The 27,206-nt window shown below is 37.0% G+C and overlaps 3 protein-coding genes and 1 pseudogene across 5 annotated transcripts; 1 reads left to right on the top strand and 3 right to left on the bottom strand.

The window, feature by feature from the left end:
- The first annotated feature begins 10,227 nt into the window (after positions 1-10,227).
- On the top strand, positions 10,228-13,804 carry LOC131147759 (CBL-interacting serine/threonine-protein kinase 10). Of its 3 annotated transcripts, none has more exons than XM_058097315.1 (2): positions 10,228-10,419; positions 11,659-13,804. In XM_058097315.1, the coding sequence occupies exon 2, from the start codon at positions 12,098-12,100 to the stop codon at positions 13,430-13,432; it is 1,335 nt and encodes a 444-aa protein (XP_057953298.1). In that variant the 5' UTR covers positions 10,228-10,419; positions 11,659-12,097; the 3' UTR covers positions 13,433-13,804. The 3 variants fall into 3 exon arrangements, with proteins under 3 accessions (XP_057953298.1, XP_057953300.1, XP_057953299.1); XM_058097317.1 differs by having other exon boundaries at positions 10,273-10,419; positions 11,754-13,804; XM_058097316.1 differs by having other exon boundaries at positions 10,273-10,419; positions 11,728-13,804.
- A 1,903-nt stretch (positions 13,805-15,707) lies between these two features.
- LOC131147758 (structure-specific endonuclease subunit slx1) lies at positions 15,708-18,598 on the bottom strand. The gene is made up of 4 exons (XM_058097314.1): positions 18,297-18,598; positions 17,980-18,118; positions 17,146-17,279; positions 15,708-16,598 (listed from the first exon to the last, which is right to left on the bottom strand). The coding sequence occupies exons 1-4, from the start codon at positions 18,452-18,454 to the stop codon at positions 15,872-15,874; spliced, it is 1,158 nt and encodes a 385-aa protein (XP_057953297.1). The 5' UTR covers positions 18,455-18,598; the 3' UTR covers positions 15,708-15,871.
- A 3,205-nt stretch (positions 18,599-21,803) lies between these two features.
- On the bottom strand, positions 21,804-21,922 carry LOC131149949 (5S ribosomal RNA; annotated as a pseudogene).
- A 3,151-nt stretch (positions 21,923-25,073) lies between these two features.
- On the bottom strand, positions 25,074-26,012 carry LOC131147757 (uncharacterized). Its single transcript, XM_058097312.1, has 2 exons — positions 25,495-26,012; positions 25,074-25,352 (listed from the first exon to the last, which is right to left on the bottom strand). Exons 1-2 carry the CDS (start codon positions 25,654-25,656, stop codon positions 25,251-25,253), a joined length of 264 nt encoding a protein of 87 aa, XP_057953295.1. The 5' UTR covers positions 25,657-26,012; the 3' UTR covers positions 25,074-25,250.
- Between the last annotated feature and the right edge of the window lie 1,194 nt (positions 26,013-27,206).

Raw genomic sequence — 27,206 nt, 5'->3', positions numbered from 1 at the left:
GCTAAAAAGGGATGCCAAAAATTTTCAAATTCATAGTGCTCTATTAACCATGATAGGAAGGGACTAAAATAGGGTTTACTTCAGTAGTACTTATTAGGTTTTTGGTTGGTGGGCAAATCTCTCTCTCTCTCTCCAACCATGACGGGAAGGGACTGAAATATGGTTTACTTCTCTCTCTCTCTCTCTCTTCTTCTTTATCTATCTATCTGTCTCTGTTTGTTTATGTGTATACGTCTTTGTGTGACTGTGGAAAAATGCTCTCTGTCATGGGCCCATGACCATCACAGGCACACGTGGCAGTGGGGAAATGGTGGATGCACGGGTCCACCTGCCCCATTCCAGCACTCACCTGCTGCCACATGAGCCCATGATGGTCATAGTCCCATAACATATAGCATTACTCTATAAACACACGTACATATGTGTGTGTATGTGTTTATTTATCCTACATAGAAAAATAAACTACAAGCTCATAAAGCCAAAATAGGATTGGAATTGCAAGCAAGATCAGCAAACAGGTGAACCCCACAAGAGTCTTTTTCCAATTATTATATTGGGGATCTAAGGACTAGCTCAAGAGACCTGACAAGATCATCAAGAGTAGGACTAGCATTTGGACTAGACAGATTTGGTAGAGACCGGACAAGTACTATAAATGAAATAGATGGGATAAGGAATAGCATAACCCCAATGCACAAGTCATCAGTGTTAAACATATAAAAAATATAATTAGTTTGTATGGAGCTTAGTCCCACAAGTTCCCTAATAGAAATCCAGGCATGCAAAAAATCTAAAATTGAATTTTCTCCTTGTGAGCCAAATACAAGATAAGTAAAAGGACACATCGTGTTCAAGCCCAACATATACATAATTCGCTACCTTCAATGTGTCCCAACCTTTAAACTTGTTTTGTCATTCTGCTCTATCTACAGCCATATCCCAAGGCAAATCATAAGGCAACATGCCTTTTTCCAGCTATGTCTTTTTTCACACTGGCCATGCCTTCCATGGAAATTAATCTACCCATACTAGGATCAAACCATTTGAAATAGATTTTGTTATTTTTACCACTCAAAATACATTTACTATCCCAAGATTGCATAATTGAGTTCTTTCTTGCCTGACCAATGACCATTTCAACGTCATCACATCAACTGAAATAATTCATAAAATAGTGTCCAACACTCACAAATAAAATCAGCACTATGTACATCCCACACCCAATGCATGATGTATTACATATGCTGCATTAAGCCTTCAAATCTAAAACAAGGATGGAAAGACAGCACTATAAAGAGAGTCAGGATTATTGCTACCAAAAAATGCTAATACCTTGCAAATAACTAATTAACATGAACATTCATAAACATGGTATTTTTGGTTTCTTAGAACTTACACTTAGTTGCTATTGATAATTGCAAATTTTGATTAAAGAAAATGGTAGATCATCATTACGAATTTTTATGAAAGAAAATGGTGGGTCATCACACTGTAGTTTTCTTGAGTCATGATTAATCTACTCTACTAAAGAAGATTCCTTTCAAATATAGAACACCTCAACATCCTCTCTATATATCAATTCCATTGCACATCATTCACTTCTGTATAACTATATAAGCATACTCTAGCATACTGCTTTTAAGAGTAAATACCATATGGGGATCATGTTCCTGTTCCACAAACCAGAACATTCCACATTTTAGGTAACAACAGGTAGGATAAGAAAAGATCAGATATAGGAAGGAATTCATTAAGCTTAACTTCTGGATTCCATTCAGGTACATATACAGCATGATATCAATGTATTCCAAAGTGCTAAGAAAGGAAGAGCATTGCCGGTAAAAATTTTAAAGTGAAGATCAATATGAATATTTTTACCTTCCCCTAGAACATCAAATACCAAATATGGAACAAAAGTTAGCTCCATTACCCTACATGTAGAGCAAGATACACATATTTGAAGATTCCAAAAGAAAAAGGCTTGCCAGTGCTAAATAAAAATTAATGTAAATATGATGCCATCTGCTGAGGTATATATTAATACAGATTATTTAAAACAGCCTCATATAATAAGTCAATAAAGCATCAGTACAGATGATAAATCACCAGTAACCTTGTTGAAGCAATGAAACCGATACCAATCTCTGACAATTACTTCCCTTTTATACACCCCGGATATAAGCTACTACCGAACTGTCTTTCCAGATGGCATGCTCATAAGACCAAAATCAATAACAATTTTCTCACTGTGGCATCCAACTGCACTCTCTTTCTCCTCTTTGTCCATGTCATGCAGCACAAATGTTGTATCTGGCTTAAGCCCATGAGATTTTGACTCATTTGCAATATTATAGAAGAACACACTAATTCGTGGGAATTGCAGATGTGAAACATCACCGGCCAAAAAATCATGTACTACCTCAACTGAACTGCATCCATATGTTTTATGTACTCCCTTCTCAAACATTAATTTTCAACATATACCCACATCAGCCCAGTGAATGATGCATCTAGATTGGGTATAAACATATAATTTCGACAATCAAATGGATCCAATTCCCAAGGATGCTGGGTCACTTGCTCAGTAAATTCGGTGCCCTTATGAATTTGACCTGCTAAGAACACACTACCTCACACCACTGAACTTGGGTTTATGACCATGCTCCTAATGAGCCCACTTTGAAAGGCCTGTTCAACCTTAAAGGTCAAGCATGCAGCCATGGTGTTCGACTTAAGGTTCAAACCCATAAATGCATCATATTTCATAGAAACATTTTCTACTAGAAGAAATCAAACCTGAATGCTATCCCCTCTCAAGAGTCCAAAAAAGGTGACCTCATCCAGATATAACTCCTAGTTTTAAAGACATAGCCTCTTGTCCATAACCAATTCACCATGCATTCCCAATCACGCAATAGTAGAATTCCAACAAAAGATGTTCCTCATTGGGAGGCCATGAAATACATCAAGATCAGCTTCTACAGTCCCACTCTTGTACTAAATGTCTATAAGGGCATTACCTAAGACATTTGCTTTGAAATTTTTTCTTGTAACATAAAGCACGAATCTGTGGTCGCATATCTAAGGCATCAAAATGGCAGATAACAAGCCAACCATGACCTCAGTCGGCTTCACGTTTTCAGCCTGCATTTTCCAAATATCGATATTGCTCTTCTGAATCCCCTATGTTGAGCTGCAGTAGGTGGAGACGTTGGCAGCCACCAACCCCCAGCCACTTCTGTTGAATTCCAGTGAAGACGGGCAACCACCTCCACCAAACCTACCCACCATGGTTGAAATTAAGCCAAGTACCCTTCAAATTTCACCCCCCATCCATGGCTATATAAAGCAGAAGTGTGCGTGTGTAATCAGTGCAAGAACTGTGTGGAAGAGTGTGTGAGGAACAGAGTGAAATTGTGTTGGTTGAGAGAGAGAGAGTTGAGTTGAGCATTGACTCCTCCTCCTTGTATTTATTCTCCCAGTTTATAGTAAGATTGGTGTGCTCCGTGGATGTAGGTCAAATTAGACCGAACCATGTTAAATTTGGTGTTCCATTTTTTGATTGTTTATATTTGCTTGTGTGTGATTGTTGTTCCTAGATCCCTCAACAATTGGTATCAGAGCTTGATCGAAACAAAATCGCCAGATCGGAGCCTTTGCCCAGTATCTTAAAATTGAGTTTTGAGGCCACCATTGTGTTCCTCTCATCGAGACGAAGCCAACGGTGCAAACCGGAGCTCAAACGGAGGTCGGACAAACCCACACGCACCCACCGAAAATTAGCCGTCATTTCCATGCGCCTCCAGGTAGTCGGCGCTTAACTTCACGCGCCAGCGAGCTCACGGCGAGAGCTGAAGGTTGAAGAAGGCTGATGTCAGCGTTCAAGTCAACATCCGAGTCAACACTCGGCAATGCAGAGTCATGCTATGTGTCGTCCAGTCAGTCGGGACCTGCTGCCACATCAGCCGCAAGTCAACAGCCAGGACCCACGGCCACGTTAGCAATGGGACCCGCTGCCACGTCAGCACTAGGACCCCCATTTGCCACGTCAGCAGGTGGGCCCCACATAGCCACCTCAACAAACAGCGTCAAGTAACGGCGTTAGTAATGGCATCAGGCATATTCCGTTAAAAAGGAGAATATTCTGTTAAGTTTGATGGAGTTTGATCAGAAAGTTTAACCAGGTTTCGGAGCCATTTCAAGTTCGTTTTTTGAACAACTTGAGCCATTCTAAGGCTTTCGGCCGCTCTGGATCCAACCGTACTGTCTGTTTGAACTAATTCCATCTCTATGTAGGCGAATCAAGATGTCGAATGAAAAAAAGCTCAAATATCGAGATGTTTGATGACACCAATTTGAATTTCTGAAAAATGCAAATTGAGGACTACTTGTTTGGTAAGAAGTTGCACTTACCATTGAAGGCAAAGCCAAAATCCATAAAGGAGGGCGAGTGGGAGTTGCTTGATCGAAAAGCTCTTAGAGCTATCAAGATGACGCCGGCAAAGTTTGTTGCCTTCAATATCAAACACATGACAACCACCAAGTCTTTTATGGATGCGCTCTCCAATATGTATGAGCAGTCATCAGCCACATATAAGGTGCACTTAATGAAAATGTTATTTACCATAAACATGTTTGCAGGTGAAAGTTTAAGTAGACATCTGGATAATTTCAACGAATTGTCGGATCAACTCGCCTCAATTGGAATTACGTTTGACAGTGAAATCCGTGCCTTATGGATTCTTAGTCAATTGCCTGAGAGTTGGAAAGGTATTGTTACTGCGATTAGTAGCTCCGCAGGAAAATCGAAGCTAAAGTATGACAAGGTCATCAGCATGATTTTGACAGAAGAGATCAGGATGCAGTTAAACAATGCCTCCACTTCAAGTTCAGCCTTGAACGTGGAAAACCGAGGGAAAGGAAGCGAGCATGGGCAATCAAACAATCACGGCAGATCAAGGACCAAGCAATCCAGATCTAGAAATCCCAGAGGTTCCTAGGGCACAAAGAACATTGAGTGTTGGAACTGTGGAAAGATCAGGCATTACAGATTCCAGTGCAAAGGTCCAAAAAAAGAATTTGAGGCGAAGACAGAAGCAAATCTCTCCTTTTCTTCAGGAGAAGGAGATGCACTGATATGCTCCTTGGAGAGCAAGCAGGAGTCTTTGGTCATAGACTCTGGAGCCTCATTTCATGCCACTTGTAGCAGAGATTGCCTAAAAGAGTATACATAAGGTAATTTCGGTAAGGTGTATCTTGGCAATGATCAACCTTGCGACATCGCCGGCAAGAGAATTGTGAAGATTAAGATGAACGAGTCAGTATGGAAGCTGAAGGATGTTAGATATATTCCAGACCTAAGAAAGAACTTGATCTCAGTTGGACAACTGGCAGATAAGGGATACACCACAACTTTCATTGGCGATGAATGGAAGATATCAAAAGGTGTACTGACGATTGCATGAGGTAGGAAAAGTGGAACACTTTATCTAACCTCTAATGTCTGCATGTCTATTTCAGTTGCTACAAGAAATGACGATAGCAACATTTGGCAGCAACGACTCAGTCACATAAGCGAGAAGGGACTCAGGGTGATGCACTCAAAGGGAAAATTGAGTGGTCTACAGTCAGTAGAAATTGACATGTGCGAGAATTGCATACTTAGGAAACAGAAGAGGGTCAGTTTCCAGACATACACTCGTACCCCAAAGAAGGAGACGCTAGAACTAGTCCACTCAGATGTATGGGGACTGACGACCACCTCATCCATAGGCGGAAGGAATTACTTCGTCACATTTATTGACGATCATTCTCGGAAGGTATGGGTTTACTCTCTCAAACATAAGTCAAATGTCTTTGATGCTTTCAAGATTTGGAAAGCAATGGTTGAAAATGAAACTAGTTTAAAAATCAAGAAGCTAAGAACCAACAACGGTAGTGAGTATGAAGACACCAGGTTCAAGAAATTCTGCTATGAGCATGGTATCAGGATTGAAAGAATTATGTCAGGTACGCCCCAGCACAACGGCATAGCCGAGCGGATGAACCGAATGTTGACTGAAAGCCAAAAGCATGTGTACAAAGTGAGGTTTATCAAAGCAGTTCTGGGCAGAAGCAGTCAACACAGCAGCATACTTGATTAACAAGAGTCCATCAGTACCATTGGACCACAGTCTAGCAGAAGAAGTATGGAGTGGAAAAGAGGTGAGACTTTCATATTTGAAAGTTTTCGGTTGTGTTGCATATGTGCATATCAGTGATCATGTTAGGAACAAGCTTGATCCAAAGTCCCAAAAATGCACCTTCATCGGTTACAGTGAAAATGAGTATGGATATTGTATTTTGGACAATGAAAACAAGAAGGTGATTTGAAGTAGAGACGTGATCTTCAACGAAAAGGTGATGTACAAAGATAGACACGTAACAGAACCCACAGAACTAATTCAAAATGAAACAACCCATGTAGGCATAGATGATGTCTTAGAAGGTGTCGGGACACAACAACAAAATGCCGAGAATCCTCAGATAAAGGAACCTGTGGAGCAGATCATCGCATCACCGCCTCCTACTCCAACTCTGGAGCTTAGGAGATCTTCTCGGCCCAATGTACCAAATAAAAGGTATATGGATTATTTACTTCTTACAGATGGAGGAGAGTCTGAATACTATGATGAAGCATGTCAGGTGGGAGATTCGAGCAAGTGGGAGTTTGCGATAAAGAACGAGATAAAGTCCCTCACCTCCAATAAAACGTGGGAACTAGTTAAGTTGCCCAAAGGTAAGAAGACTATTCACAACAAGTGAGTGTATAGGATCAAAGAGGAGCATGATGGCTCCAGGAGGTACAAGGCTTGGTTGATAGCCAAAGTCTTCGAGTAGAAAGAAGGAAGGAATCGACTACATCGACAACTTTGCACCAATTGTGAAACTAACAACCATCAGATCAATCTTAAGCATTGTTGTCTCGAAAGGCCCACATCTCAAGCAGTTGGATGTGAAGACAACATTTGTTCATGGTGATCTAGAAGAGGAAATTTACATGCACCCGCCAAAAGGATTCTCGGTGAAAGGTAAAGAGAATCTTGTGTGCAGGTTGAAGAAGAGCTTGTATGGTCTCAAACAAGCTCTCAAGCAATAGTACCGAAAATTTGACGGCTTTATGCACGGGAATGATTTTCAAAAGTGCAACGCCGACCACTGTTGCTACTTCAAAAGGTATCAGTCTAACTATATTATTCTATTGTTATATGTCGATGACATGTTAATCGCAGGACCAGATTTAGAAGATATCAGAAAATAGAAACAGCAATTGTCAAAGGAGTTTGACATGAAGGACTTGGGTTCAGCAAAACAAATACTTGGAATGCGGATCTCCAGAGACAAGCAACAAGGAACGTTGCAGTTATCTCAGTCGGGGTACATTAGCCACGTTTTACAAAGATTCAATATGAGCAACGCCAAAGCGATATATACACCATTGGCCGAACACTTCCGCCTCTCCAAGGATCAGGCTCCCCAGACAGATGAAGAGAAGGACTTCATGGTTAAGGTACCTTACGCCTCAACCATTGGAAGTCTCATGTATGTCATGGTTTTTATCAGACCATACATTGGCCAAGCAGTGGGAGCTGTCAGCAAGTTCATGTCAAATTCAAGGAAGACTCACTGGGAAGCAGTGAAGTGGATCTTGAGGTACCTAAGTGACACTATTGATTAGTGTATATGTTTCGGCAAAGGAGACTTGAAAATTAAAGGGTATGTAAATGCCGATTTTGTTGGTGAAGTTGATCACCAAAGAGGCACCACTGGATACGTGTTCACTGTTGGCACAATAGCTGTTAGTTGGATATCACATATACCAAAAATTGTTGCCCTATCCACTATAAAAAACTGAGTACGTAGCAGTGACAGAAGTCAGCAAAAAGATGATTTGGCTTCAAGTTTGTTGACAGAGCTTAGAATAAAACAGGTAAAGAATGTTTTGTACAGCAACAGCCAGAGTGTGCAATACATCTGGCAAAGAACTCTGCATTTCATTCTTGAATCAAACACGTTGGACTTCATTATCACTTCGTCAAATCTCTATTAGAGGACAGAGTGCTAGCACTTGAAAAAATTCAAGATAGCAGAAATCCAACAGACATGTTGACAAAGGTAGTGACTAGAGAGAAGCTAAAGTTGTGCTCAACTTCAATTGGTCTTCATGCTTGAAGACAGATGTAAGCACATCATTTACCTATACACTGGTTGAGATGGTATCTCCATCTCCAAATGGGAGATTGTTAAGCTGCAGTAGGTGGAGACGTCGGCAGCCACCAGCCCCCAATTGCTTCTGTTGAATTCTAGTGAAGACTGGCAACCACCTCCACCAAACTTGCCCACCATGGTTGAAATTAAGCCAACTACCTTTGAAATTTCACCCTCCCCCCCCCCCCCTCGGGTCCATGGCTAGAATAAAGCAGATGTGTGTGTGTATAATCAGTGCAAGAATTGTGTGGAAGAGTGTGTGAGGAACAAAGTGAAATTGTGTTGGTTGAGAGAGAGAGAGAGTTGGGTTGAGCAGTGGCTCCTCCTCCTTGAATTTATTTTCCCATCTTATAGCGAGATTGGTATGCTCCGTGGACGTAGGTCAAATTGGACCGAACCACATTAAATTTGGTGTTCCATTTTTTGATTGTTTATATTTGCATGTGTGTGATTATTGTTCCTAAATCCCCCAACACCCTACACTCTACATGCGTTGAACTCATGGCATTCAAAGTGACATTTTCTAGTTTTTACCCGAATCCATCAAGGTGAATAATCCTGAGCAGGTGTTAACATACATGCATAATCCAACAACCATCGCATTCCACGCTATTGCATCTTCACAGACAGCGGGCAAACATCAACCAGACGGAATAAACAAGAGACATACCCGTGCATGCTTAACGCCTAAACCATTTGCACTATTTGCCATCACATCCCTTGCAGGCATTTCTACAAACACTCGCTCCGTAGATCCGTCAAAATAAAGCAACCCAGTTCGTAAAAACAAATCAAATGCAGAACTCGTTGGTATTCTCACGGAATGAGAACTGAGAAGCATCACCCAACTGGGCAACTAAATGAAAGCCGCGGGAGCGAAGAATTGAAGTAAACATACCCTTCTATAATAGGGCACACCAACCATTATAAAAACCCGGAAAATCTCTACCATTCCCATGTCCTAGAGAAACATGAATCATTGAATTCCATAAATAGGGGTTCGAGTGCGGCAGGCTCTGCAAGAAAAGCAGAGCGTAGCGAGATTTCTGAGATTGATAAAATGAAGATAGAAGGGTCGTAAGAAAAAGAATCGAAATGTCTAACAGAGATAGCCGTGGATTGGGTTCATCGTTGCGCAGGTGGATATTAGAGATGACAGGTTCCTGTGAAGGAAGAAATCGAACAGAGTAGTCGAGCCGCAGCCCTCAAGACTTTATCTTCCAAAACCCAAATTCGTAGGAGCGGGAAATTGCTCCATGCACTTGCAGCATTTGAAATTTCCTTTTGCGTTAGGCCACTTAAATTTGCATTAATTTAATCTAAAATAACTTTATTCTTACATTTTATTTTATTTAAATTTATATAATTTTAAATTTAACTTTTCTAGATTTAAAATCGAAGCTTTTAAATATAAAATTAATGTATGTGTATCATTTCATAAATAATCGAAATTTGTATCCACAAATTAAATTGATTCTTGATATTATATTTTAAGAATTTTAATTTTAAAAATTGAATTTTAATACATAAAATATTTATAACTTAATTTTACCATATTTTTAAAATTATATTTTATTTTTTTATATCTATTCTATTCTACAAATCAAACATACTGAAATTATACTAATAAAATAAAATCAAGAGAAATAGAATGATATATTTTTCATTTAAAAATTCATTCCACTCTAAAATGTAAACATACCATAAAGAAATTAAAGTAAGGAATGAAGGTGGTTGAGTTTTCAACAAATTATCCTTTTGATAATTAAATCACAAAAAAATAAAATGTTTTTTTTCTTTTTTTTTTACCAATCAAAATTCAACTAAAAAATATATTTACTATTTTCAATTTTCTTATACAATAAAATTACTATCAGAACCAAGTTTAAAATATAATAATTAAATAAAAAAAATTATAATTAGTTTCTATTTTATTCAACTTTTTTTAATATTTTAAATATTTTTATTATTTTTAATTATATTTTTCTGGTTGCCTTTTCATTGGAGGACAAGCAACGACATGCATTAAGTTTCTAGCTATTTTTGTAATCGAAGACGAGCGTTCAGGAGGAGCATCAAAGAGCAATAGGGTTTCGCATATTCGTTGATATCGATTGATGCATGTCATATTATTTCTCTGTTCTTCTTAATGCAGTTCTTGGCTCGCGGAAGGTAATTCGACCTCCATCTGCGATTTTTTTCAATGTTATGCAAGTTTCGTTGTAGTGGAGATCGATTTTGGTTTGGGCTAGATTTTGGATTTCTCAGTTTTCACTTTCTGTATAGCAATCCAAGCTGCGTGCGCTGCTGTTTTGTCTTTAGCCTTTCAGCGTAGTCGTATATCATTATTGATTTTGAGATTCATGGAATTCAGGGATTTATTTTTTGGAGGGTGTTGGTTTGATGATAATCTCCCTTTCGTGGGATGTTCGGAAATTGTATCAACTCAAACTATTCCATGCCTGAATTTTCTAATGTTTGTTCCCGTTTCTTCCACCAAGATTTCTATTTCTATACAACAACACAACAACGTTCTTTTCATGAGTTAGGAAATTTATGGCTATCAACATATCATTAACAGTATGAATCTCTTATATCTCCTTCATTTAGGGCGAAATCTTTATTGCAACATTTGGGAAGGCGAAGTGAATTTGGACAATTTTTTATGCAAAATTGTATGAAATTTGGACAAATTTGGATGCAAAATTGTATGAAATTTTATCTTTTTGCATTAGAATATTGAAGCTTTCAAAATAATTAGTAATGTTTATATTCTGTATCCGGTTCCACAATTGGAATGTGACTTTCTTGTTCATTTTGGATTTGACTTTTCAACTAGGCTTCCGGACAGGGCACATTCTTCTGTTTTGGAAGTCATAGACCAGTCTTATTCTTCTCATGTTACCCAAATTCTATAATGATGCATTAACATTGTTCCACTCTAGTGTAGATTTCTCCTGCTTGCGTGTGTTTTTTTTTTCCTTTTTTGAACTATGTTTCCTATCATTTTGGAAAAAGGAGTTTTGCACATTGTCACCACTGTTCTTGTGGCTGTTACCTTATTATTTATGCTTAATGGGAAAGGTTGTTTGTTTTTTTTATGAGATGCAATTTGCAAGAATGATTTTGAATGTTCAAAGGAATTGGTTTCTGTTCTATCTTTCCTCCTTTTTTATTTGATATTGCATGCTCTTTTTTAATTATATCTCCCATTTTAACTACAGTTTAATAACTTAGGACCTAGAGAAACAATTTTATTTTACTGCTTCATTACATGTAATAATTGCAGCTAGTTGCCAGACAAGAAATTTGCTATTTTCCACCCATTGGCAAATTTAGCATGTTATTCAGTCCTGTATTTTTCAACTTCATTTTGTATGATTACGAGAATTATTCTTTCTACATGTTCAGGTCGTGATTCAGTTGGCGTCACCAAACTAAATTCTTGGCAGTTTTTTTTCTGATTAATTGCTTTACCAGGAGAGCTTCTTCTTTTTTTCCTATAGTTTCTCCAGAATCTTTCAATTGATCATTGAAAGAGAAAATCCTGGGAATGCTGAAAGATGTGCTTCAGCATTCAGAGTTCTTCCTGCAAAGCCCTTGATGCGGTACTCTTGCTAGACTTGCCCATTTACATCCTTGATGAGATTGGAAATGTAAATCACAGCTCATTCACTCGTGTATTCAAAAGAATAATGGGTCAACAGACTGTAGAACGCACGCTGTATCAATGCAGGACTTTTCTGAAGATGGTTGAGCTGCTTCTACTTTTCAAAAATGCCATGATTGTAAATAACATATATTAAGGAAGGAGATACATAGTGTAGCACCTTAGGATTTGTAGATCAGAATGGAAAATAAAGGAAGTATATTGATGCAAAGATATGAATTAGGGAGACTGCTGGGTCAAGGTACCTTCGCTAAGGTTTACTATGCAAGGAGTATCCAAACTAGCCAGAGTGTGGCCATTAAAGTAATAGACAAAGAAAGGGTTATTAGGGTTGGGCTTAGCACTCAGATCAAGCGAGAAATATTGGCTATGAGACTGGTTAGGCATCCTAATATTGTGCAGCTATATGAGGTCATGGCTACCAAAAGTAAGATCTATTTTGTGATGGAATATGCTAAAGGTGGTGAGCTTTTTGACAAGGTGGCTAAAGGAAGGCTAAAGGAGGCAGTTGCAAGGAAGTATTGCCAACAGCTGATCAATGCTGTTGATTTCTGTCATAGTAGGGGTGTTTATCACCGGGATTTGAAGCCAGAAAACTTATTGTTAGATGAGAATGAGAATCTGAAGGTCTCTGATTTTGGGTTAAGTGCCCTTGCTGAATCCAAGCGCCGAGATGGGCTACTCCACACCACCTGTGGAACACCTGCTTATGTTTCCCCCGAAGTAATTGAAAGGAAAGGCTATGATGGGGCCAAAACTGACATTTGGTCATGTGGGGTAATCTTATATGTCTTATTGGCTGGTTATCTCCCATTTCATGATTCTAATTTGATTGAAATGTACCGAAAAATTGGAAAAGCAGAATTCAAATGCCCTAATTGGTTCCTACCAGAAATCCGCAAGCTGCTAAGAAGGATGCTGGATCCAAGTCCTTCTACAAGAATTTCCATTCACAGAATTAAGGAAAATTCTTGGTTCAGAAAGGGATTTGACTCCACACAGACAAAAGCTGAACCAAAAAGCAAGGACAAAGCTCCTCAAAATAGAGATGCAGGTCCTGACCCCATTGAGAATGGCAGTATAGCTGCTGAGATAAAGCCAGAGAAGGCAAGACCTTCAAGCTTGAATGCTTTTGACATCATCTCCCTCTCAGATGTGTTTAATTTGTCAGGTTTGTTTGAGGATAATCCTCATAAGAGAGAAGCCAGATTTACAACCAAGCAGCCTGTATCAGCCATCATCTCTAAGCTGGAAGAAATTGCTATGCAGCTTAGGTTTGAAGTCGGGAAGAAGGATGTAGGTTTGCTGAAATTGGAGGGGATGAAGGGAGGCAGAAAGGGGATCTTGTCCATTGATGCTGAGATATTTGAGATCACTCCATCTTTGCATTTGGTGGAGATGAAGAAATTCAATGGAGATACAGTGGAATATCAAAAGATAATGAAAGAGGATATTAGGCCTGCTCTCCAAGATATAGTTTGGGATTGGCAAAGTGAGCGACGGCAACAAATGTGACAACAACAGGAACAGCCACAGCTGTTACAGCAGCCAAAGCGATTGCAACAGAAACAGCTACGGCACTAGCAGTCACAGCAGCTGCTGCAGTGGCAGCAGATACAGCAGCAACAATTTTCTTGAATATTTTCTCATGGCATCCCATGTTTGTGTATTGTTTTTATATGCACTTTGTTTATGTGCTGTGTCACGGGGTGAAGATAAGGGGATAACAGTGGGGAAGATAATGACACGTATGTTACTGCCCAGGGTGTTCCCCTGTATGCAATTCTTTGGGGACTGGTACTGTAAACTCGAACTCTTTTTGATTAAATGCTTGTACTGTTGCCTATTTTGTTGAATGATATATAGGTAGACCCTTTTAGATAAGTATATTATGGTGCTTGTTTATTGTGTGTACCACTGCTTGATGAATGTTATCTTTATGACTCTTGCCCACATGAATTCGTGGCTGCTTATAATATTACTCTGATCAGTGCCACTCAGGTTCAAGAAACTTGTGTGTTGCTAATGCACTTGAATGCGTGAACGTTGGCTGACCTGATTAGGGCAAACCTCTCAACAACTGTCCCACAACCCTTCTTAGGGTCGAGGCACTTGGGTCTGTGACTATATGCTTTTCCTAACTGGTTTGGGTTCTTCATTGTAATAATCTTGCTTTGGATGGTTTGTTGTGTCTTTATGTAGGGAGGGGGGTTGTTATTTTTATGATTTTTATGCTTTAAAGACTGAAGAAGCTTATACTTTTTTTATCAAGAATGAACATTATATACCACACAAGCTGTTGAATGATATGGGAGAAGAAAAATGCGGAAGGGAAAAAAATTTGCAAAAGAAGAAAAAAGTGGGACTAAATCATTTTGACACATTTCCTAGTTCAAAGGGAGAAGAAAAAAAAAGGTATAAGTGAGGGGTTTTCTAATAAATAATGCAAAAGAAGAAAAAAGTGGGATTGAACCGTTTCGACACATTTCTTAATTCAAATATACAACGACAACAAGCCTTTAGTCCCACTAGATGGGGTTGGCTACATGAATCTTTTTCCGCCAATTCACCCGTTCAACATTAGGAAGTGAGAAGGTCTCTTACAAGATTGACCCTCCAGCTTGGATGAAAGTGCATCTCGTGTTTCAAGTCAGCTGCCTCAAGTTGTTCAACACCAACACTGAAGATCCAAGCAGAAGTCAGTCAGCCAGAGCACAAGTGAAGACAGTGCAACCTAACAGGCGAGAAGTTGAAGTCATTCCTGCGGATAGAGAATTCACATCTTCAAGGAAGAAATGGCAAGAGTTCTTAGTGAAGTGGAAAGGCCTTGGCAATGAAGAAATCGACTGGATTTCTAAGGAAGATACGCAATTGTTCGTGGACAAAGTTGAAGAGTACTTAACATTAAAGCCTACGAGGACGTTGACAGCATAAGTGGGGGAGAGTCATGAACCAAGCTTATTCAAGGCATTATGCTTGCTCATGACCGCTTGTCTCGTGTGCTTGGGATGGGTTACAATCATATAAATACTGGCGTAAGTTATTTTTCAAAGATAGTTTTATCCTAGGCTAAAAAGGGGGGTATGACTCCTCGAACAACTTGAGGTTTCCTAGTGCTAAAGGGAGAATTGCATAGAAAGCTCTTTAGGGGAGGACGAGTGTTCATCAATCTATATAACTTACTAGTCATTCTAAACATGTTTAGCCTACTTGTCTGCCTTGCTAAACACACATTGTTAATGGAGGTTTTAATGAAAACTCTTGAGGGGAGGGCGAGTGTTCATCAATCTGTAAAACTTACTAGTCATTGTAAACATGTTTAGCCTACTTGTCTACCTTGCTAGGCACACATTGTTAATGGAGGTGTTACTCAATGAATTACATTGTTTCGATGTTTATCGCTTGCTTGTCATTGCTTCCGTAAATTGCTTAATGTTTCCGCTTGCATTTCTTTCAATGACAATGAAAGTGTTTTGTTGGTAAATTTTGGTAAACATTTGGTTGGCTAATTAAACAAGAGTGTTTTGCTTTAGCTAGTATAACATGATCCTTCACAAAGGTGTGAAATATTCGGTTTACAAAGTTGAGTAAACTATTTGCAGAACTTATCCTAAATTGTGGAAAATTATTTTTAGTTTTTATTTAAAAATTTTCAAAGAGTTGCAAAAATGTTGCCTTACTCTTAGTTTTTTTATCATTTATGTAGAAAACTTGGAAAACAATAAAAATGTGTTCTTTAAATTTTTGTACAAATGTCCTAAATTTGTCCCTTGCCCCTTGCTCGTATACATGCATAAATATTTGCATATTAGTATTGTTTTATTAAACCAGTAAGAATATTATTTCTAATGATAGGATGAAAGACTGCTATTGAACAGACTTATTCCAAAACAAGAAACAGCTGTTCATTTTCTGCCCTATTATTTATAGGTTACATGTCCAAAAATTCTACAATTAAACAATAAAGGGAGACTTTGTTAAGTCAATGATATCAGGACATGCAATGGCATTTCTCCTCTTCTTCTTGGTGCATGAACTAATTCTGCAGTCAGGGGAGGGGGTGAAAACATCTATGACCTCAACAGAGCAAGCAAAGCCGCAACTGCTGGTTGCATTTCTCCTCTTCTTCTTGGTGCATGAACTAATTCTGCAGTCAGGGGAGGGGGTGAAAACATCTATGACCTCAACAGAGCAAGCAAAACCGCAACTGCTGGTTTGGTGTTGATCATCAGCAGCCATTTGCAACAGTCTCCTGGTTGGCGAACCCAAATCTGAACTACTGTCTTCAATCCATTTTTCAGTAGAATCTCTGCCTTCAACAGTTTCTTTTGTGCCATTCAACCCGGTAAAGACTAAAGATGTTTCTCCCATAGAATTAATTGGAAGAGAGATTGATTCCGCCAGCTGTTCACTGCAAATCTCTTGGACGCTGCTCTGATTAACTGCAGAATCAAGAACTGTTGCATTGGTCAGTTCTTGTATATTTCCTATTCTGTCACATACTTCATCATCATCCCATTCATCTTGATTTTCATTTTCATATAAGCTCTGATTACTTCCCTCATAGCAGGGAAGCTCGTCCATGGGGCAAATTAGGGCCTTCATGTGTTCCGGCAAGCCAGGGCAACCAGCAGAATGCTTTTTATATTTTGTGGAGAAAAAGTTTACTGTGAGCTTCTGACTGTTCATTCAGAGGCAAAACAAAAAAGGGTGAATATATGACTAAAAATGCATGGTCCAGCCAAAGCCAAAACATGTACTCTCACATGAAAATAGTAAGGCTCCCTTCAGAACTGGAAACACAGAGGAAAGAAAAGGATAATACGAAGGAATCTAGTTTCTTTTTTGGTAATCAGGGAAAATGAGAAAAGAAAACAAGATATTTAGCAAATCAAGAACACAACTATTTTTCCTGTCATTAACCTTCGATTTTTTTTTCTTAATTTTAATTATATTTTTATAGTTTTCATTCTTAATCATGTTTGAGATCAACAAAAAAATACAATGAAAATTTGTTTCATTTTTATTTTCTTTTCATTTCCTTTTATCTCGTAAAATCTTTGGTCCACATTTGGTATGTAGGAATGGAGTGGAATTGAATGAAAATGAATTTGTCACTTAATTTTGGCATGTTCTTTATTTATTTATATTATCACAGCCAATCCCCACCACATTCCATTCCACAAACCAAACGTGACATTATTCAAATGAAGCTTGAGAGTTCATACCCCTGCCAGGCCGGAAGAGTGAGCATTGTAAATGCAAGTTTGATCTTATTGGCAATCCCAGATAAAGATTTGAAACTCAAAGCTGCCTCTCTCACTGCCAGTGATTCTGTTGGGTGCTGCCATGCCCATTCAAACTGCAAAATGGCCAAAGGATTGAACACCTGAATATGTCAGAACAAGACCACAGATGGAACCACAATTTTCTTATGCAATGTTTGGTACTCTAGAATGGGATGTTTTGGGAATGAAATAGAATGTAAAATTATATGGAAAATATGTAAAAACATAAAGACGAAATTCCATCCATCTGTACATGCCAAACAATTCAGCATACCAAACAATCAAATAAACATGTAACATGCACATTAGCATCTCCTAAACATTTCATTCAAGAAGAAGAATTTTAATAAACATTATCTAAGGCAGAGTTTGAGAGTGCAAGAGTTTCAGGCCTTGAATTCAGAATTGTGTGAACTTTCTTTATCATGCTTAATTCAAATCAACACAAATCTAAATTTAAAATCCGAATTCTCAGTACTCCCAAACATGGGGTTGAAGTTTTCTCAGACGGTAAAAGTTCAAAGGTTCCAAATCCACCCAAAAAAGATAGAGGAAAACTACACCCCGCTTGAAAAGGCATTGCCAAAATCACGGGAAAATATAGATTTCAAAACTATGGGAAAATTGATTTGCATAAGGAGCATCAGATATAACTGAGAACAGGAGAAAGCAAATAAGAACAACCCAGTTCCCATTACAGTTGCTATTGAGTTCTAGCCACAGAAACATTATGCAATAAATTGAATTACACAATAAATTACTCAAACGCACGACCTGGAGAGCGGACACATTGTTTGGGAAGCCATAAATGCATAACACCATTTCCCAAGGGCGCTTGCTCTTAGTCCACCAAGCACCACACCTTTTTTCCCCATTATGCTGCTTAATTCGACGGCGTGGATTGATAGTAAATCTGCAATGTTCCAAACAAAATTCTTTAATCAAAGAATCCACAAATCTTGTTGGGATGCAGTTATGAAGAGATCGGACACTAGTTTATGCCAGAAATTCGTGATCAGAGGTCTAATCGATGAAAAATAAAAGAAACCCTAGTTTTGCTTTTGAGAGAGAGAGAGAGAGAGAGAGGAAACCCGATGTAGGTATGGCCTTTGAAACGCGGGCAGAGGGAAGCCAGCAAATAGCATGCGAAGAACCCATTTTCTTCTTTCCCAGTTTCATGTCGCTCTCCTTCTTCCTCGATTAGGGTTTCTGAGATTTCTCCTCCTCTCGATCGTCCATTTTTTTTCATATTTTCTCTCTCTCTAGCGCAACGCGCTTTGCTTTCTCAAATCAAGGAGGGATTTGGCATTTCGACCGTTGTGTTTAAAAAGGTCTTCAAATGGCACGTTGAACGTTTTCTTCACATAGAAATAGGGTTTTCTTTGGTTTTCTCTTTTGTTTTTTGAATTTTTTTTTATAAATATTACTTTAAAAATTAATGACAATATTGAGAAAATATTGTGTATTTTATAAACTTTTAATAATTATTTACAATTAATATCTACAATATGTATTGTAATTTATGTATAAATGTATTTAACTCTTTTTTGCATCTACTTCTTAACATTTCAAAATATTCCAAATTTTTATACAAGTTTAGAAAATAAGAAAACGAGTTCAAGTTTCTCGGTCATTTGAAAAATTAAAAAATGAAAAATTAAATTATTTTCCACAAGTAATTTGTGCCTAGGGCTACAAACAGATTAATATGCTCATAAGCGGCTTAAGAGTTTGGCTAGAATTCCTTGAGGTTTGTTCAATGAATAAGACAAATATGAGTATGAATAGACTTGATTTGTTTTGACTTGTATGCAGTTCAATTATAAATATGGTTTGACTTGTTTAATATGCTCGAATTAGGCAAGCTAGTTCAATAGATTGCATTGCACTTAGTATCCTAAACGTAGGAATTGGTAAGGCGTGTACTTGTTCAATTCAAATTTTATATTTTGAATTCAATGATAAAGTCAAGGCTTAAGTTAATAGACTACCTTGGTGGAGACAAAAAAATTGTAAGTTAGTATTAATAAGATGTAATGACCCGAAAAAAAAAAAAATTTTAAAAAAAATTTAATTAATGAAAATTATTAATCAATCAATTAATTAAACATTATTCAATCAATGTATTAAATAAACAAGCAAAAAGAAATAGTATGAAAAAAATAATTATTAATTAATTATTATTTAAATAAATAAATAAATAAAAATTAATATTAAAAAAAAATGGAATAAATATATATATATATATATATATATTTATATATAAAGGTTATCTAAAAGTAAGTTAAAAAAAAAAAAAATGAAACTCAAACGTCTCTCTCTCAATCTCTATCTGAACTTTCTCCTTCTTCCTCTGTTTCACTCGTCGCCTCTCCGTCTCCGCCTCTCTCTCTCCCCTCATTTTTCGACAAATACTCAATCGATCAAAAAACGGAAGGTGCCGTTGGGTTCCTAGCTCCGTCACCGACATTTCTACTGGAGCAGATTTTTCATAAGAACGACTTAGACACAGCTTCTGGGAAAAGGTAATTTTTTCCTAATTTCTCAATTTCTGGTAAAATCTGCTGTTGAATCGACGATCAGGCACCACCACGGGATCCTAATCGTCGTTGTTGTCATTTTGACGTAGATAATTTTTCAATTGGGGTTTTCTAAACCCTACTCCAAAGCGAGAGTGGGATTTGAAAAATTTAGTAATTTAGCTTAATTTAAGGGTATATTTTTTTATTTAGGAATTATGGCCCTAGGAAGTATTAAATTAATATTTTATTCATGAATAATTTATTGAAATTAGGAATTTAATTTCAGGGTCCGGGTGAGCGCCGCAGGTATTTTTCGAAGTCCTTGTTGGCTTAGTTCAAGAAATCATGTAAGGGGAAAAATATATATTAAATCAGAATTTTTATGAATTTAATGAAAAAATAAATTGTGTTATATGTACGTGTATATGTTTTGGTATGGGTAAAATGTCAACTGTTTAAATTATATTTCTTTCGAATTTAGGGTTGTTTATTAGATATGTATATGCGAAAATGAACTGATGAAAGTGGAAAAATATTTTCATGATAATTAAGTAAGAAATGAAAGGTATTTTCAGTATATAAACACTAAATGTTGGTTGACTTATTTTACAAGCAGTGTATGAATTTTATTACTAAATTGTGTGGCATGAGAATCTGTGCAAATTATATGTTAAATGTATGAGATGCAGGCTAAGTAAGTAAAACAATGAGAATAAAATATGATATGGACAATGTTGCCTGTGTATGTTAAATGCAATCATATAAATGTAAGATAGCTGAAAGAGAGCCATGTTAACAGATCTAGCACACTTCTGTGTAGACTAACTGATGACAGCTACAAGGAGCTGTATTAGCAAATTTAGCACGTTTCTACGTAGACTAACTGATGATAACTAAAGACCAGCTGTAGTGCGAAATTATGAAATGAAATGTTATGCAATGAAATGACGATAAAATGGCAATGAAATAAAATTACAAATGTAAATGATGTAAATGGAAAAGAGCCACTTAAAGTGAAATGAAATGTAAAGTTAAGTTATGAATAGGAATGAATGTGCATGAATGTATAATGACAGAAAAGAAGGATGTATTATGATGATAGACGTATATATGTACGTAGAACATGTTACGATTGGGCGAGGCGTACCTTTCGCCTGAGGGCTTACTGAGTAAGGCGAGTGCACTAGTAGCTTCAGATGTGGCAGTAGCTACATAACTCACTAGGACAGAGGGAACCTACTTGTATGGGCCGGTAGAATTCCCAATCCTTAGGGCCTTTGCCGGTAAACTATTGTTGAATGCGTGAGTACGAGATCAATCTAACACTTGAGGGCTTATTGAGTAAGGTGAGTGCCCTGATATGCTTAAATTGTAACCTTCGGGTTGCTAAATGTATCAGAGCAGAAGGGTGCTACTTGTATGGGCGGGTAATCACCCCTATCATCGGGTAATCTTGTGGGTTAAACATTTGCATGTGTTTATTTAGGATCAGAAAATGACTTTCAGTATTATGTTAATAATTTGCAAATATTATAAAATGATATGTATAATCTCATAATGGCCACACGCTAAGTTTAATATATTATTTCTTCCTTTACTGAGATGTGTCTCACCCGAATATGAATTCATTTTTTTCAGGATTTCTCAAGATTGAGCTTGAGAGCTCGAGATTTTATAACATTTTTGGAAGATATAAGAAAAATGGTATATCTTTATGTTAATTTTGATATGTATATTTTATGTTTTATAATTTATGTTTTAAGTTAGTTATGAAAGGATAGTTGTGAAACATGCTGGTATTAATGAATAATGGTTTGGAGACATGCATATATTTGAATACTGGTGGATGATTAATTTATTATGGTTGGTAGTTAGAATTAGTAAACTTTGGTATTATGTTATATGGAGATTATGGTTATATTTCCGCTGCATATATTATGGATTATGGATTATCAGGGATTTTATCAGGTATAACGCACCGAACCCAGGTTTAAGGGTTCGGAGCGTTACAATTACATTCTCTTTTTTCCTAACAAGACTCTAAAAGTTTTTCACTTTTTTTTTTTTTCCTTAAGAGGGATGCAACCCGATGACTTTCCAGGAGGTCATCCATCCTAGTACTACTCTAGCCCAAACATGCTAAATTGCAGAGTTCTGATGAGATCTGGTACATTAGTGCTAATATGATTGCACCTTTCTAAAAGCCTTTTCGCATCTCATAATACGAAGTTTTTAAAAGAATCAAGTAATTCAACTCAACAGGTGTCGTAACTCGTTTAATTTAATCATTTACATATAAGAAAAAGCTTAGTCAAACATATTCAAGTGTGATTTGAATTCAAATATTAACTCGTTCGTAATCTTAATACTCCTAAAATATTTTTTATTATCTTGTGATATTTTATTCAAATATTGCATTTTTTGAATAAAAAAAAAAAAAGCTACCTTTTTTTTTTTTTTTTGGGCAATTCTTTGTAAAACAAAAATAAACAATAAAAAATATTCTCTATGACTAAACATAACTTTTATATCATTTCATATCAAATTGCTTCTTTCCTTTAATAGTACAAAATTTCACATAAAGTAAGTAGAATAATAGAATTTTTTGAGTATTGAATTAAGTGAAGGAGGATTTTTTTTTTTTTTAACATAACAAGAAGATTAAAAACTTCCAACAAGTTTATTTTACGACTCAGTTATCATTCCACTCCGCAAATAAATGAAACTAAAGTTCTCCAGTTCATAAAGTACTTTAACTAATAAATTTGTTAACTCGTGTTTGGAAAAGTCCTAGATTTAAAGTTAAATTAAATTTGAATAAGATGATACATAAAATTTATCCAAATCTACCCAAATCCGCATATGAAATCTGAAATTCATGCTTTCAAACACTACCTAAGAACTCTCTCGCATGAGAATAACAATAACTAGCTCTTGCCCCCACAAGCATGGCACGGTGGTAAAGTAACGCGCAATCAAGTATGACCATCAGAGGTTCGATTCCAATCGACTACACCTGGAGTCCTGGAATTTGGATTGGCCGAAAGTCCAACTCACCCATGTATAAGCCGTGACTGCATTCGAATTACCCAGGAGGCGCATCAAGGGGAAGGTCGCCGACCCATGGATTTGACACCGGCAGAGGGGGGCCCTGGGGGTCGTCGATGAGATGTAACAAAAAAGAATTCTTAAATTTAATATAAATAAAATTTTATTAAGACAATACCCCCAGAAAGGAAAAACATTACTAATTGTTATTCCAAGTCTATTTGTCCTCTTCCACTAACATTAATTAAATCATTTTTCTCCCACGCGGGAGCATTTTTTATTCAGGTCGAAAGAGTCCAACCATCTTATCCTGCTACCATCGTGATTCTCTTTACACGTGTTTATGCACTACTTATTCCCAAACATCTATTGCACTTTTTCTTTGTACAAATAATTCCAAAAGCTCTCCGTACAGTCCTCTCCCCTTAAGAGTGAGTAATTAAAACTAATACTGCATTTAAGTGTATGAATTTCGGGCCTTAATTTGAATTTGAGGGAATTTGAAAAAATTTCTATTCAATTTTATATTAGATCACATCCAAATCCAGTACAATAATTATGCTGCTAGAGAGTCTTCAATTCGGGCTGCCAATTATTTTGAAAGCCAAGTATATAAACTACAAAATGCAATAAAAAACAAAGTTCGATTAAGTTCGATTAAAGTCACAAGTAGTGGTATGACTCATGAAGCTGTTTGGGGAGTTTGGGCCAACTTGAACCTAAAAAACACACCCTGCATTAAGGCACGAGGCAAGTTGAACACGAATGGCTTGCAAGTATGTTTAACTCACTTACAATCCCACTCTGTAACCCTTCGCGTGCAACCAAACTTTCTCATATGGGATCCTTGACCCTGCAACAACCTCCATGTGAGGCTTCTGTAAATATCCACATCTTGCAGGGGTTAACAAATGTAAAAGGAAATCTTAATCTCTGGAATCTCGAAACGATCAATTCCAATTCAGCCACCACCCACATTGAAAGGCAAAAAGCCCTTTGACAATAAACGAATGAAAAAGGAGTCATCATGGAGGTTATGGATTAGCCATTGCAGAGCAGAATGCTCCAAATCCTCTGGCAATAATCCTGTAAAGACCAAGACAGAGACAAACTTTGGGTACCTGAAACATTTTATAGTCTCCTTGAAGCAGCAGGATAGGTCATTTCATACAGAGACGGATTGCTAAGAAAGAAAAAGAATTGAATAGGTTCCCATGATATAATTCTCTTCTTGTTCCAAATGCTTGAAATAGGTTGCGACTGACCAAAACCAACATAAGATCCTAGGACAACTGAAGTCATAAATTACTTAATATATATCCTTTGTAATATTCCTTTTATGTAAAGCACAGCACTCTATAAGAATGAAGCATCTCTTTTCCACTGCCAATCAACTCATAGTAGTAGACATGAAATTCTGCCTCCTTCGTGTGCGTTATACATTCATAGGCTTCAATAAAATAAAAAAACCTCTCAGCTAAGCAATAACTGTGTCAGCAAACCATCCATTGTAAGAATCTTAATCCTGACTAAGTCCAGCAACATGCTTCCACCTAGTGCACAAGGCTCCCACACCATCAGGAGTTAGAGAGGGCATGACCCATGCAGTCTTTACCTCCATATGCTTGGAGAGACTCTTTCCACATTTGGATCTCTAACCTTCAGGTTTGGATGTAACACCCCATAAAATCTTAGTTGAAAGTTGAACCATGCGAATTGTGATCTCCTCATTCTTCCCAAATTCACACAATTTTGTAGCTAACAAAAGATCTTATTTTCCTATTTTGCCAAAAGGTTAACCCAGCTACATATCATAGAATAGGTAAATTATGTCACATGAATTTCTAGAAAGAACAATTTCAGCGATGAACCACAGATTGATGCAATTATCGCATGCTTGAAATGAGATGGCAAGTTTAGACTCCCCCTTCACAATCCCACACTGATAAATAATAATTTTTCTCATAAATTTCAAACCATATGTCAACTTTAAGGTACAAGGAAAGCCGGAAGCAAAACAAAACAAATGCAGAAGAGAACTCAAAATCCTCACTAAACCCAGAAACAAAAGTGGCACAACCACCGACAAAGTTAGCAGATCAAACTAGGTGTAATTCAGACATTTAATATTCATGAAGTACGAATCAGACTTCTCCTACACTACCCCTTAAAGACAAATAAATAAAACTCTTCTTATAAATAAGAAGCACTAGATGCAAAAGAACCCACAAGCAGAAGAGAAACTCAGAATCCTCACAAAAGCCAGAAATAAAAAAGACAGAACAACAAACAGCACAATGATCGAATCAAAGTTAGGTGCAACAGGCATTCGTTATTCAATAAAGTACAAATCCAGCAAGAACATCAACCACCACCACCACAACAACAGGGTTCTTCAATTAACAGTAAAATTAGATCATCGCGGTACAATTGGACCTTAAAAACGCGTATCTTGAAAGGGAAGCAACTCGGGGATCAGTGGGATCGCGCGGAGGACGAAACCAGATGGGTCCAGAGGTAGCGCCCGCTGGCCATGTCTACGAAGCACCGCAATCCCGACCCAATTGCTGATAAAACCTGCAAGATTGTTGAAATGCTCAAGAAAATGAATGAAGCTCCAGAAAAAAAAAAAAAAAACCCCGAAATACACAATAAACACAGAAAAGGAAGAAAAGACGGAACCCAGAAAATAAAAAGAACGAAAAATCGTATGAACAACCTTGGCAGATCGGTTAACGGAAGCTTTGGGATCGTCGGCGGCAGGCGGCGCAGCATTTGAATCAGAATCGGGGACTTGGGGTTGAGACTTGAGGCCTCTGAGGACGAAAAATCCGGCCAGCGTGGCCGAGAGGAATATCAAAATCAGTCTCAGCGGACACATTCTGCGATTGAGCAGATATGTGTGGAAGAGAGAAAAGGAAGGGGACTGGGAATTGGGAATTGGGAATTGAGGGGTTGTGAAGGGAAAGGACAAGAAGAGATTGGGTAATGGGAAAGTTTAAAAATTTTCCGTCAAAATTTGGGATTGGAGAGAAAATTGCGGTGGTGGTGTGCAACTATGCATGCACAGGCACGATGGGGTAGTTGACCAGAAAGCGCAAGGAGGTTAGGAATGGATAGTATTGTTCGTTTCCCACCTTTTTATTTTGTAATTAATTTGTAGATCAAATTCTTTGAGTGGGTGGTGGGAAAAGTATAGCAATGTCTATGGACCAATTAGGTCAATGAAACCAACCCAAGACTGGGTAAAACATGAGATGCTAAAACCCCAATTCCGAGAATGCTCCCCTAAAGCCCTCACTGCATCTTACTTTGGGATTTGATTTTTCAATATTTCCTATCTTTTTCTTTTCTTTTTTCTTTATAATAACACAAGAATATGTGACATGATACATGAATTTTAAGATTTTAATTTAATTTTATATTAATTTTGTATCATAATTTATCTAAATTTATTAAATAAGTTAAATAAAAGACTAAATTTTATGTTCAAAATGTAAAACTAGCTATAAAAGAATAATGTAAGGTGTATTTTACGATCTAATATCTAGATGAAGGGTATAGTTGGAGTGTTCAAATATTATTTTCTTTCTTTTCAATTAATAAAGATGAGAAATCATGTTGATTCTAACACTTTATTTAGTAGGGAAAAAAAATTAGTAAAAAGTGGGTATGGGAAAATATGACAAAAAAAAAAAAAAGAAATAAGAAGAGGTTGTGGCTTAATGTCTTGGAATTATTAGAAGTGCCTAAATATTTTTTTTCTCTTTTTATATTTCAATCATGAAGGACGTGTTCATCTTTGTGGTCATCTTTCTCTACAATGTATTTTAGTAGGAGTTGAAAAAAATAGATAAATGAGGTTAAAGAGTTAAAATAAATCCATCTTTCTTTACAACGTATTAGCAGGGGTAAACAAAAACAAAAAAAGAGAGATAAAATCATAGGTTAAAAGAGTATAAAAACATAGGTATAAGAGTTAAAAGAAATCTATTATGCTTGAAAGAGAAACGGCAAAAGAAAGAGAATGACCATTTTGTTTCTCGAATTCAATTATACTATCCAATTTTCTAAAAATATTTAATCAATAAAGACGAATGATCATCCTCCTTAGGAAACACATATCGTGCTTGATATCCAATAAAAAAGAGACAGAAAAACAAAAGCGGCCCAAATATTATTTTTGAAAAATTTAATCAGCTACTCTTACATTAAGCTTGATTGGAAGAAATGTAAAAAGAGAAGAGAGACTTGAACACGTTGCTACTTACCTTTTCTTTTGATTAACTATGAACCATAGATGTGTGTGACAAAAAAAGATAAAAGATAAAATAGGCTAAAGAGTCTAAAAGAAAAGTGTCAGTAATGTGACAAAATGAATATTTTGCTCCCAAAGCAGCAAAAATCATTCACCAAAATGCTGCTTTCTAT

Source organism: Malania oleifera, chromosome 2, assembly GCF_029873635.1.
Source record: "Malania oleifera isolate guangnan ecotype guangnan chromosome 2, ASM2987363v1, whole genome shotgun sequence".
In the NCBI taxonomy this organism is placed as follows: Eukaryota; Viridiplantae; Streptophyta; class Magnoliopsida; order Santalales; family Ximeniaceae; genus Malania; species Malania oleifera.
Note: the sequence above shows the minus strand (reverse complement) of the source record. Positions and strands in the feature narration are given on the sequence as shown.

Bases quoted from the DNA above. Each gene is read 5' to 3' on its own strand.
- LOC131147758 (XM_058097314.1), bottom strand. From the start codon at position 18,454: ATGAAAAAAAATGGACGATCGAGAGGAGGAGAAATCTCAGAAACCCTA. The intron at 18,119-18,296 runs GTTTCCTCTCTC...GGAACATTGCAG, and splicing joins AAAGGCCATACCTACATCGG to ATTTACTATCAATCCACGCC. The intron at 17,280-17,979 runs GTCGTGCGTTTG...GCCATTTTGCAG, and splicing joins ACAATGTGTCCGCTCTCCAG to TTTGAATGGGCATGGCAGCA.
- LOC131147759 (XM_058097315.1), top strand. From the start codon at position 12,098: ATGGAAAATAAAGGAAGTATATTGATGCAAAGATATGAATTAGGGAGA.
- LOC131147757 (XM_058097312.1), bottom strand. From the start codon at position 25,656: ATGTGTCCGCTGAGACTGATTTTGATATTCCTCTCGGCCACGCTGGCC. The intron at 25,353-25,494 runs GTTGTTCATACG...ACAATCTTGCAG, and splicing joins CCGTTAACCGATCTGCCAAG to GTTTTATCAGCAATTGGGTC.